Raw genomic sequence first — 11,803 nt, 5'->3', positions numbered from 1 at the left:
AGGAGAAAGGAGACGAAGGAAGAAGGAAGACGAAGGAAGAAGGAGAAGAAGAAGAGGGAGAAGAAGAAGGAGAAAGAAGAAGGAGACGAGAGGAGAAGAAGAAGAAGGAGAAGAAGAAGAGGGAGAAGGAGAAGAAGAAGAAGAAGAAGGAGAAGAAGGAGAAGAAGGAGAAGGAGAAGGAGAAGAAGAAGGAGAAGAAGGAGAAGAGCAATAAAAGACAATTTCAAGAGTCCTACTTAGAATACGTGTTTATGGCTCCAGGTGATTCTCATGCACCGCTCTGCAGAATATACAGGCTCGCACATGAGGCAACGAAGCCTTCAGAACTGCACCCCAGAGACACCAGCTCAGGTCCCACTGATTCAGCTAATGCTGAGTGTTTTTATGCACTTTATATTTGTTTTCATGCCGGTCGTATAATTCTATTTTGTCATATTTATCCCCCCCAACACTTTGAAGGCCGGTCCGTGAAGATATTGTCTTACATGAAACAGGTCTGTGGCACAAAAAAGGTTGTAGACCGCTGTATTAAATGTCTTATGATTATTGATGCATTAATGTGTCACAGCTGTAAATGTAGAGCTCATTTTAATTCATGTATATTCTGCTGCTGGAGATCTTAACCTATAATTATGCGTCTCTTTATTACTTGATATATATTTTATATTAATCATCTGAATCTGTAAAATAACTCAAGCTCTTAAATGTAGTGCAGTGCAAGTAGCATAAAACAAAAATACACAAGCAAAGTACAAGTACCTCAAAATTGTACTTAAGTGCAGTACTGCTAACTCCTGCTAATAAACATGTTATTCAGTTATAAATGTATAACATATAAACATCGTATACATACACTGTATAACATGTACTTAGCATGAAGAAGAAACAACTGTTCTTTGTATGTTGCACTTACATTGGTTTGGCTTATTTGTAACTCATGGTTGAATTCATATTCTAGTGTTTCTGCATTGTTTGTCTTATTATTGTTTGTCTTATTATTGTTTGTCTTATTATTGTTTGTCTTATTATTGTTTGTCTTATTATTGTTTTGCACTTAAAGGATTTCACCTGTTTGAAGTTCCTGCTCGATTCTTAATGTTCAGAGTTGTATCCTCAGGATTGTTTGCACTTATTGTCGCTTTGGACCAAAGCGTCAGCTAAATGAACTGTAACGTGATAATATATAAACACTGTAAACAATTTAAACTCACCGGAAGCAGCTTTCACTCTTCTCCGGTGTCCAGAAACAACAAAGAGTCTCCATGACGACGGGCAGCCGGACCGCGCCTGCGCAGTGCAGTGACCGCGGGAACAAACGGTTCAAACCGTAAACAGTGAACAGTAAACAGAGCGGTTAAATATAAACAGATATTTAATATCGAAGATAAAAGATAACTGCAGAGTGAATAAAGAGACTTATCTGACGGATGTGGAGAATGTAAACGGTCTGGAGGAGAGAGGCAGCTCTCACTAACAGTTCGGCTGGGTTGGTGTTGATGTCAGCAGGCTGTAAACATGTAAAACGAATAGAAACCGCGTTGAGCTCAGGTGCATTGCGGTCATTCTTCTTCTCTGACCCGCCTACAGCTCAGTGCCGCCCCCTGCCGGACGGAGTGAGTATAACCGCTCTGTGCTCAAACACTATATTTATATATTTATATTTACTTTGAGAATATCTGTTCTGGTCTAAAGTCTTAAAATCTGGTACAGACAAACTTTAGGAAAATATCTAACAGAAAAACCTTTACATGTTTAGATCACTAAATCATCACACTTTTATAATAGTCAGTCAGGATTTTTGAAAAATTAGGAAGAACGCTAACATTGTGTTTATTAAATGTCTTCCATATTAAATATATTTTACACTGCATATGTGTGCATATATTTGATGAGTACTTATATAAATACTTGCTCTCTGTAGTTCTTCGTATCATATTATATATAGTCAGATTTTTCCTCCAATTAAATTAAATATTTAGAAATTTAAAAAAGTTCTGAAAATATAGAAATAACTGTTATTTATCAAATATAAAGAATTATAATAAAAAAATTAATAAACGTTATTTTTCCTAAAATATAATGAAACATAACAAACTAATGGTGGACAAAGTACACAACAACATTACTTGAGTAAAGGTATAGATACTCCTGGTCAAATATTACTCTAATACTCAAATTTGTACTTGTGCTAAAGTACTGGAGTACTCAGTATTCAAAAGTACATTCCAAAGTTTTTCCACTCTCTTGAAGATTTTTTGCAGGAAATAAACAGGATTTTGAATGATTCCATATAATATTTGACAAAAGACTTGAGAACACTGTTATACTGATCAGTTTCATCTTTATTAAAAGGTTAGTAAAATACCCTCTTATGTACAGAGTTAAATCAGTTAATCTTCCATGTTAACTTTGTTCTATACCTGTAATACATATATACTCAACACTATAAAACGTACAGTATTGTACAGATAATTATTTTCTAGAATTAATCTGACAAACAGCAGTAAAAATGTTCCCTTAAAAAACACTAACATTTCTGTAAATCCTCTGGTTTCCTGTCCGTAATAACTTGTGAAGTCCCTCAGGGAAACATCCTGGGTCCTCTCAACGTTCTATCAAACCTTATTTAGATTTAAAGATAATTCTCTTGTTATTGTTATATTGACTTAAATGGATAGATCCAAGATGTGTTTAGCTTAGCTTAGCAAAAAGACTTCTGATTTTAAATTACCTTCATCCTTCTTCTGTGATGTTATTTCTCTCTTAAAATAACACTGTACATGACTGATGTCCAGTCTTATACATGATATAGTGGTGTACTTTGATCCAGTGTTTAATATAAAGGTCTTGTTCTTTTAAAACTTAAGTAAAACATAAACATGGTATCAACATATACTGACTTAAAAATTACTGTATGTTTATGTAAAAACTATCTGTGTTTTCCAGGGTCAGTGAATGCAACACAGACTGGTGGTTGTTGGATTGATAGATATTGGCAACACATCAGCTCTTACTATGAACATGGACATAAACAAGTAGATATTTAGAATTAAATGCAGGTGTGTGATTGTACACGGTGCAGTGTTCATGTAGAAACTAAGACTGACTGAAGAACAAACAATCTGACACCAATCGAGACCCTAGGAAGAGCGCCAGGCTTTGAAGCCAATTTTCCAATTTGTCCATATCAGTCATTTCAGGCCTGGTGGTGAGACAGAGGTGTGATGTCGGACCTGTGTGGATATCGGGTTTTATTCAGGTGCAAAGTAGGTCTGATTCCTTGATAGCAAAGTGCAGGTGCTGGTTTAAGGTTTCAGAACAAGTCCAGGGTTCTAGGTGGTTCCACTGAGGGTGCGACGGTGTTATTTAAGGCCGGTGATGAGAGCCGTATGTACTCAACACCCCATCTATGTAACTGAAAGGTTACATAGTACACGGTTCTAGATGATCTTGTAAGGCCTTTCTCAATGTGAGAACTGCTTCAGAACTGCTTTTGCTTTCAGATGCAGAATCTGTGTGTTTGTGTTGCATTGAAAGTGAAGCTGGGATTATTTAAGGCACATTGGTTAACACAGGGCATCATTCAGCCTGGAGGTTCAAGGGTTACCTCCCATGCATTCAAAAACAAAAAAATAGAACATTTTGGGTTTGAAGTTTTCAGAAAACTTCTAAATACGGCACAGCACTTCCATGTTAAACTCAGATTTACTGTATGTATTTCTTTTTGCAATATTTCATATTTATAGTATTATTCTTTTTTGTGTATTTGTTATTTTATAATTTTCTTTTAATATTTCTTTCTTTCTTTTCAATATTTGCTCTTAATTTTCATTATAATTTATCTTACTGTGTTTATGTTAAGCACCAATACCAAAGCAAATTCCTTATATTTGAAAACCTGCTTGGCAATAAACCGGATTCTGATTCTTAAAAAGTGCATCAGAACATGACTCCAGTTTAAGGTTTCAAACCCAGTCCGGGGTTCTTGGTAGTTCCACAGTAGTAAGAGGAGACCGGTGAAGCCTGCAGGTCCAGCTATTGTCATTTTAATATTTAATAAAATGGTTCTAGAAGGATCTGATCTTTGTTAGAAGAGTTCTTGCTCAAAGTGAGATGTCTTGGGATTTTTGGTGCCAAGAAAATGTGTTCCATTTGGTCTGTTGCCTTAAAAAAAAAAGAGCACAGCTGCTGTCAAAGGTTTCAAAACCAGTCCAGGATTCTAGGTGGTTCCACTCTGCTTGGGTCATTTAAGTCATAGTCATGCAGTTCACACCCCGGTGAACTTCTGGTCTGACAGGAGGTGACAATTAGGTCCAAAGTTGGAGAAGTTTCTCTGACACTTTTGCAGATTTTTGGCGGTCTCGTGATGTTTCCTGGGTTCTGGAGGTCCACTCTAGCTGTGGGAGAAGACGGTCTGGTACTCGTTGAGCATTAGTTCCACTATCTGGCTCTGGAACACCATGTGGATTGTCATGTTGGCGGACTCCGTCTGCGGGCGGAGCAACGTAGGGCCGAACACGATGGCCACGCTCTGAACCGACATCCTATTGGACTCCTTGTGCTCGATCACCCTGCAGAGAGAGATTCACAGGTCAAAGGTCAATAACTACAAACTACAGCAATGCTCAATATTTCTTCATGAGAGAAATACAGTAGTTTTTTGTCTTTTCTTGGAATTTGTGCTACCCTTAATTTTAACTTGATATCACCAATACCTTAAGTACCGCAGGGACCATAAGTACCGCAGATACAATAAGTACCACAGATACAATAAGTACCGAAGGGACCTTAAGGTCCGCAGGGACAATAAGTACAGCAGGTACAATAAGTACCATAGGGACTTTTGTTAAAATGTTATCTTTTGTCTTCCAGTTATGGCGGCTCGCTAGGAAGACGCAACTATCAGTGCTCCGCTAATTTCTGTTTTAAATCCTGTTTTACCCACGTTTTATGTCAACCCATCATTTCTACTCCACGGAAAAGACGGTGAAAGGGTCGGCTGCAGCAGGGAAATCAACTAAAGGACGACCAAAATCACTTCAGTCTAAATTAGAAAACTTCAGAAAATCCAAGCTGCACGTGGAAGCTAAAGAAAGTTCTGTTAGTGCTAGCATTGCGCCAGCCATGACGTCTGTTGAGACGGGTGAGACCGGGCTGGGGGAAGCTGGTTCGGAGAAAATCCTGGTTGACATAGGCTCTCTAAAGTCGTACTTTTCCACAAGACTTGATGGCATGCTAACAGCAATAGAGTGGATGAGAAGGGAGATACGGGAATGCTCAAAACGAATGGCAGAGGCTGAAGTAAGAATCTCATCTACGAGGACGACGTGAGCTCCCTGCAAGATAAAGTGAACACGCGTGAAGCTAAAAACACGAAGCTAGAGGATAAAGTTGAAGACTTGGAGGCAAGATCCAGATTATCTAATTTGAGAGTGGTGAATTTGCCAGAAGATGCTGAAAGAGGGGATGCTTGTGCTTTCCTTGAACAATGGATCCCAGACGTGTTAGATTTGGCACCGCTAAATTCAAAGTGTATACTGGAGAGAGCTCACAGAACCGGCCAGAGGACGGATGCAAATGCCCCACCAAGAACTTTGATCATGAAGTTCCTAAACTACAGGGACAGGATGGTTGTAACGAAGGCAGCCAGGGCAGAACAACAGATCCTATTTAAAGACCAGCAGGTGAGATCTTATCCAGACTTGGCTGCAGGAGTGCACAAGCGGCAGAAGATGTTCGATGATGTCCGTCAGAAACTACGGAACCTGGGGATTCGGTATGGCATGCTATTGCCGGCTAGGCTCCTGGTGACCTACAAGGACAAGTCGCACACTTTTGAGAACCCATCTGCTGTGGAGAACTTCATCGAGCGGATTGCAAGAGAGGAGGGACAAGCTGAGTAACGTAACCTGTGGCTGCGACCGGCTAAAGGGCTAATATGGGCTAACTGTATGTGCAGGTATTATGACTTATTTTGCGGTCGGGCATCTTGGATATGTCTGGACATATCGAACTACTTGAAGTTTGGAACTGATGACTGGCACTGACCAAATGTTCTGTTTATATGTTCTGGTGGTCACAAGTGTTTTCTAACAATATATAACATTGGGGTCTGATACCACACATGGGATGCTAATTACGTTAGCCCTCACAAAGCATTTATTTCTGGGTTGTTTATATTTTATTTTTTATGTTTACACCATACTTCTCAGTATATCACCAACGTTGCATGGCGTATTTAAGTTACAAGCTTGAAAGCAACAGCTTTAAATGAGGTTGAACTGAAGAACTGAGAGCTACATGTTACTGTCAGGTGTGTACAGGGTGTTAGGCTGTAGGAAGTGTCCGACCTGCGCAGGTGTTTGAACAGCAGCTCCATGGTGTCGTGGTTGGGTAGAGGCAGAGAGCGAACCAGGTCCTTCATGTAGGAGACTTTCAGGCTGTAGTCCTGGACCTCTGCAGGGGAACACACAGACATCAACTCATCCCTCCAGAACTGGGGTCATAAACATCAGTAAAACCAAAGAAATGTAAACATAATCAGGTTAAATACTGAGGAACTTTTATAGATAACATAGATTATGTTTTTTTTTTTATCTATGCAGAGGTTACACCTTCTCAGGATGCTGAATGACTGATTTTAGCTCCCAGAACACCAAAGTAACACAATAACACGGATATAGTATGTTGTAAAAAAAAAAGTGATTTTATAGTCACAACACATGTTGTAAAAATGTCACAAAAAAGAAAAAAATGTTTTCCTGTTTTTGTGAAAGGAGTCTGATGTGGCTTGGTGACCTCCATCTACTGTACAACCTCACTTCTAAACATACAATCTCCACCTTGAACTCGTGTCAGATGAACTTGATGTGTGTAAACGTGCGCGTCACGTGTTGTCGGCTGTGCGTGCGTTCAAAGTGTGTAGGATGTTTGTGTACTGACGGATGGCAGCGATGAACTTGTCGAAGCAACTGAATGGGAACAGCGGCTCCGGGAGCTCCCGCAGGAACAGCTTTAGAGCTCCGGTGATCACGTGGATCTCCTCCCACTGTCCATCTTCCAGGTCCAGCTGCTCCTCTGCAGGGACGGCAGGGACAACAAGGACACAAGGGAAGACAGGGACACCAGGGACAACAAGGACACGAGGGAAAACAGGGACAAGAGTTACCATCAACCTGCAGGGAAATCCTGCTATCTGCAGCACTGATCATCACGCTGTTTACATTCACAGAGAGAGAGAGACAGGCAGACAGACAGAGAGGCAGACAGACAGACAGACAGACAGAGAGAGAGAGAGAGAGAGAGAGAGAGACAGACAGAGAGACAGACAGAGAGAGAGACAGAGAGAGAGACAGACAGACAGAGAGAGAGACAGAGAGAGAGACAGAGAGAGAGAGAGAGAGAGAGACAGAGAGAGAGAGAGAGAGACAGACAGACAGACAGACAGACAGAGAGAGAGAGAGAGAGCGAGAGAGAGACAGACAGAGAGAGAGACAGAGACGGGCAGGTAGACAGACAGAGAGACAGGTAAAGAGGCAGACAGACAGTTTGTTACCATGATCAGCTTTATGTCGGAGTCTCTGGATCACAGCCAGGTTTCCGCTCACTCTGTAGATCCCGTCCACATCCAGACCTGAACACACACATAGTTATGTGTGTGTGTGTGTGTGTGCGTGTGTGTGTGTGTGTGTGTGTGTGTGTGTGTGTGCGTGTGTGTGTGTGCGTGTGTGTGTGTGTGTGTGTGTGTGTGTACCTCTCCTCTCCACCGCTCTGATACACTTCTCCACAAACTTTGGGATGTTGTTGTTCTCTCTGTGACAGAGAGTGTCCAGGTGACAGCCGAACACGTTATCTGCACAAAGAAAACACAAGTTATTTGTGAAGTTATTAGTGACGCAAACTTTCACAGAATTTTGAGGAAATTAATTAATGCTTGTTATGAGATTATTATTTGTTATTATAAGTGTTTCCACTCAAACCTTTTGTGCGATATTTCAAGATTTATTTATACTTTGAGATTTTCAGCGTTTTCCACTAAAATCTCAATCTCAGCAATAAATTTAATAATTCCTCGGTGCTTCAGTCCTCCACCATGAACATCAGGCAGCTAGTTTTCTGTAAAGCCGCTGACTGACCGCAGATAATTCATCATTGATGTTTCTGTTTTTACTCTCTGAATTAGAATTAGAATTAGAATCGGAGGGATGAAGCCCTCTTTTTAATGGTTACACATGCAGAGCACACAGCACACACAGTGACATTTGTTCTCTGCTTTTAATCCATCCTAGTACCGCCCTCCTGGTCCGTATTCTGAAGTTCTATCTGAATTCTCAGAATTTTTATCAAGTTTAGTCCTTAAAACAGATAAAGTAATTATCGTAGGTGACTTTAATATTCATGTGGATGTTGATAGTGATAGCCTTAATAATGCATTTATCTCAATATTAGATTCACTGGGTTCAGTCAAAATGTACATGAACCAACTCACTGTTTAAACCACACTCTGGACCTTGTTCTGGGATATGGTGTTGAAATTGAAAGTTTATTAGTGTGTCCACATAATCCTCTTTTATCAGAACATTTTAATAACTTCTGAAGTCCTGTTACTGGACTACAAGCCAGTAGGCAGAACATCCTACGCTCGATGTTTATCTGAAAGTGCTGTGACTAAATTTAAGGAAGTGATTCCATCAGCACTTAATTCAATACCAGGACTCAATATCAATATAACAGAGGACTCCAATGCTAACTTTAGTCCCTCACAAATTAATCATCTTGTTGATAGCGCTGCAGCCTCACTGCGAATAACACTCGACTCTGTCGCTCCTCTAAAGAAGAAGATCATAAAACAGAAAAAGAAAGCTCCGGCTTAATTTACAAATCCTCAAACTAAAACAAAAGTCGAGAAATCTTGAAAGTAAATGGCGTTCCACTAAACTGGAAGAATCTCGTTTAGTCAGGTTAGATCATCTTAAAACGTATAAGAAGGCTCTCCGTAATGCAGAGCAGCTTATTACTCTTCCTTAATAGAAGAACATAAGAACAACCCCAGGTTTCTGTTCAGCACTGAGGCTGACAGAGAGTCACAGCTCTACAGAGCCTTCTGTTCCTATATCTCTCAGTAGTGACGACTTCATGAGCTTCTTTAACCATAATATTATAATTATTAGAGACAAAATTAATCTCCTCCTGACCTCAATTGGTAATGACTTAACTTCAACCTCCGGAACCTTAAAAACATCTGTAACTCCTGAAATATATCTAGACTGTTTTACTCCAATCAACCTTAACCAACTAACTTCAACAATCTCATCGTCTAAGCATCAACCTGTCTTTTAGACCCGATTCAACTAAACTGTTTAAAGAAGTTTTACCCTTAATTAACACCTCGTTATTAAATATGATCAACCTGTCTCTATTATCTGGCTACGTACCACAATCCTTTAAAGTAGCTGTAATAAAACCACTTCTTAAAAAGCCTGGTCTTGATCCAGAGGTTTTAGCAACTATAGGCCGATATCTAACCTTCCCTTTCTCGCCAAAACAGTTATGTGACTTTTTACATAATAGTTTTATTTGAGGTTTTTCAATCTGGATTTAGAGTTCATCATAGCACAGAGACGGCCCTGGTGAAAGTTACCAATGACCTTCTATTGGCATCAGACAAAGGACTTGTCTCTGTTCTTGTCTTGTTAGACCTCAGTGCTGCTTTCCACACTGTTGATCAGGACATTCTACTACAGAGACTGGAACATTGTGTTGGCATAAAAGGAACCGCACTAAGCTGGTTCAAGTCCTATTTATCTGAGCGATCTCAATTTGTACTTGTTAACGATAAATCCTCCATGACAGCCAAAGTCAGTCTTGGAGTTCCGCAGGGTTCTGTACTTGGACCGATTCTATTCACCTTATATATGCTTCCTTTGGGCAATATTATAAGGAACCACTCTATAAACTTTCATTGTTATGCGGATGATACCCAATTATATCTATCGATTAAACCAGATGAAACCAATCAATTGGCTAAACTTCAAGCCTTAAGGACTTAAAAACTTGGATGTCCTGCAACTTTTTGATGTTAAACAGACAAAACTGAAGTTATTATACTTGGCACTAAACGCCTCCGAAACGCATTTTCTAATGACATAGAAGCTCTGGATGGCATTAACTTGGCCTCCAGCACCACCGTAAGGAATATTGGCATCATCTTTGATCAGGATCTGTCTTTTAACTCCCACATAAAACAAATCTCAAGGACTGCCTTCTTTCATCTACGTAACGTTGCAAACATAAGACATCCTCAAAATGATGCAGAAAAACTAGTCCATGCATTTGTTACTTCAAGGCTGGATTACTGCAACTCATTGTTATCAGGTTGTCCCAACAAGTCGCTTAAGACTCTTCAGTTGATCCAAAATGCAGCGGCACGTGTATTGACAAGAACAAGGAAACGGGATCATATTACTCCTGTATTAGCTGCTCTGCACTGGCTCCCGGTAAAATACAGAATATAATTCAAAATCCTTCTCCTGACTTACAAATCAATTAATGGTCAGGCTCCAGCATATCTTAAAGATCTCATAGTACCTTATAAACCAACTAGAGCATTGCGCTCCCAGACTGCAGGGTTACTTGTGGTTCCTAGAGTCTCTAAGAGTACAATGGGAGCCAGAGCCTTCAGCTATCAAGCTCCTCTCCAGTGGAACCAGCTTCCAGTTTGTGTTCGGGAGGCAGACACCCTCTCCACATTTAAGAGTAGGCTAAAGACTTTCCTTTTTGATAAAGCTTATAGTGGCTGGCTCAGGTTTGCCCTGGATCAGCCCCTAGTTATGCTGCTATAGGCTTAGACTGCCGGGGGACACCTCCCTGCTCTCCTCCTTCTCTTCCTCTCTCCTCCCCTCCCTCTCTTCTTCTCCCTCTCTATCTGTATGCATTTATGTAAATGTATGTTACTAACTCATCATCCGGGGCATCATGCCCGGAGTGTCTGTCTCTCATGTAGCAGGTTGCCACTGATAAAGTTTACGTCAGGATCATGAATCGTGGCTGCGCCTGCTGCCCTAGTCCTGCTGGACACCGGGAAGCCTTTTTGACATTTTCCTGGATTCATCCAAACTTTATCTTTTTTCAACACATCATTTCTGTCAAATGTTGTAATTGTACTATGTTGTTTATCCTGTACACACGACATCTATTGCACGTCTGTCCGTCCTGGGAGAGGGATCCCTCCTCAGTTGCTCTCCCTGGTTTCTAAAATTTATCCCCCTTTAATTGTTGGTTTCTTTTAGGAAGTTTTTCCTTGTGCGATGCGAGGGTCTAAGGACAGAGTGTCTAAGGACAGAGGGTCTAAGAACAGAGGGTCTAAGGACAGAGGGTCTAAGGACAGAGGGTCTGAGGACAGAGGGTCTGAGGACAGAGGGTGTAATGACAGAGGGTCTAAGGACAGAGGGTCTAAGGACAGAGGGTCTAAGAACAGAGGGTATAAGGACAGAGGGTCTAAGGACAGAGGGTCTGAGGGCAGAGGGTCTAAGGACAGAGGGTCTAAGGACAGAGGGTCTGAGGACAAAGGGTCTAAGGACAGAGGGTCTAAGAACAGAGGGTCTAAGGACAGAGGGTCTGAGGACAGAGGGTCTAAGGACAGAGGGTCTAAGGACAGAGGGTCTGAGGACAGAGGGTCTGAGGACAGAGGGTGTAATGACAGAGGGTCTAAGGACAGAGGGTCTGAGGACAGAGGGTCTGAGGACAGAGGGTGTAAGGACAGAGGGTCTAAGTACAGAGGGTTTAAGGACAGAGGGTCTAAGGA

General features: G+C 40.9%; 1 protein-coding gene across 1 annotated transcript in view; it reads right to left on the bottom strand.

Moving 5' to 3' along the window:
• Window positions 1-2,333: 2,333 nt before the first annotated feature.
• The window catches only part of LOC115004585 (rho GTPase-activating protein 27-like), a 27,899-nt gene continuing 18,429 nt past the window's right edge, over window positions 2,334-11,803 (bottom strand). Inside the window, exons 18-22 of the mRNA XM_029426258.1 lie at window positions 7,754-7,852; window positions 7,556-7,633; window positions 6,943-7,077; window positions 6,351-6,456; window positions 2,334-4,571 (exon numbers count right to left, since the gene is read on the bottom strand). Of these exons, the coding sequence (XP_029282118.1) occupies window positions 4,394-4,571; window positions 6,351-6,456; window positions 6,943-7,077; window positions 7,556-7,633; window positions 7,754-7,852 (596 nt within the window). The 3' untranslated portion in view covers window positions 2,334-4,393. The remainder of the gene's footprint in view (window positions 4,572-6,350; window positions 6,457-6,942; window positions 7,078-7,555; window positions 7,634-7,753; window positions 7,853-11,803) is intronic.

This window comes from Cottoperca gobio, unplaced genomic scaffold (assembly GCF_900634415.1).
Source record: "Cottoperca gobio unplaced genomic scaffold, fCotGob3.1 fCotGob3_148arrow_ctg1, whole genome shotgun sequence".
Classification (NCBI taxonomy): Eukaryota; Metazoa; Chordata; class Actinopteri; order Perciformes; family Bovichtidae; genus Cottoperca; species Cottoperca gobio.
Note: the sequence above shows the minus strand (reverse complement) of the source record. Positions and strands in the feature narration are given on the sequence as shown.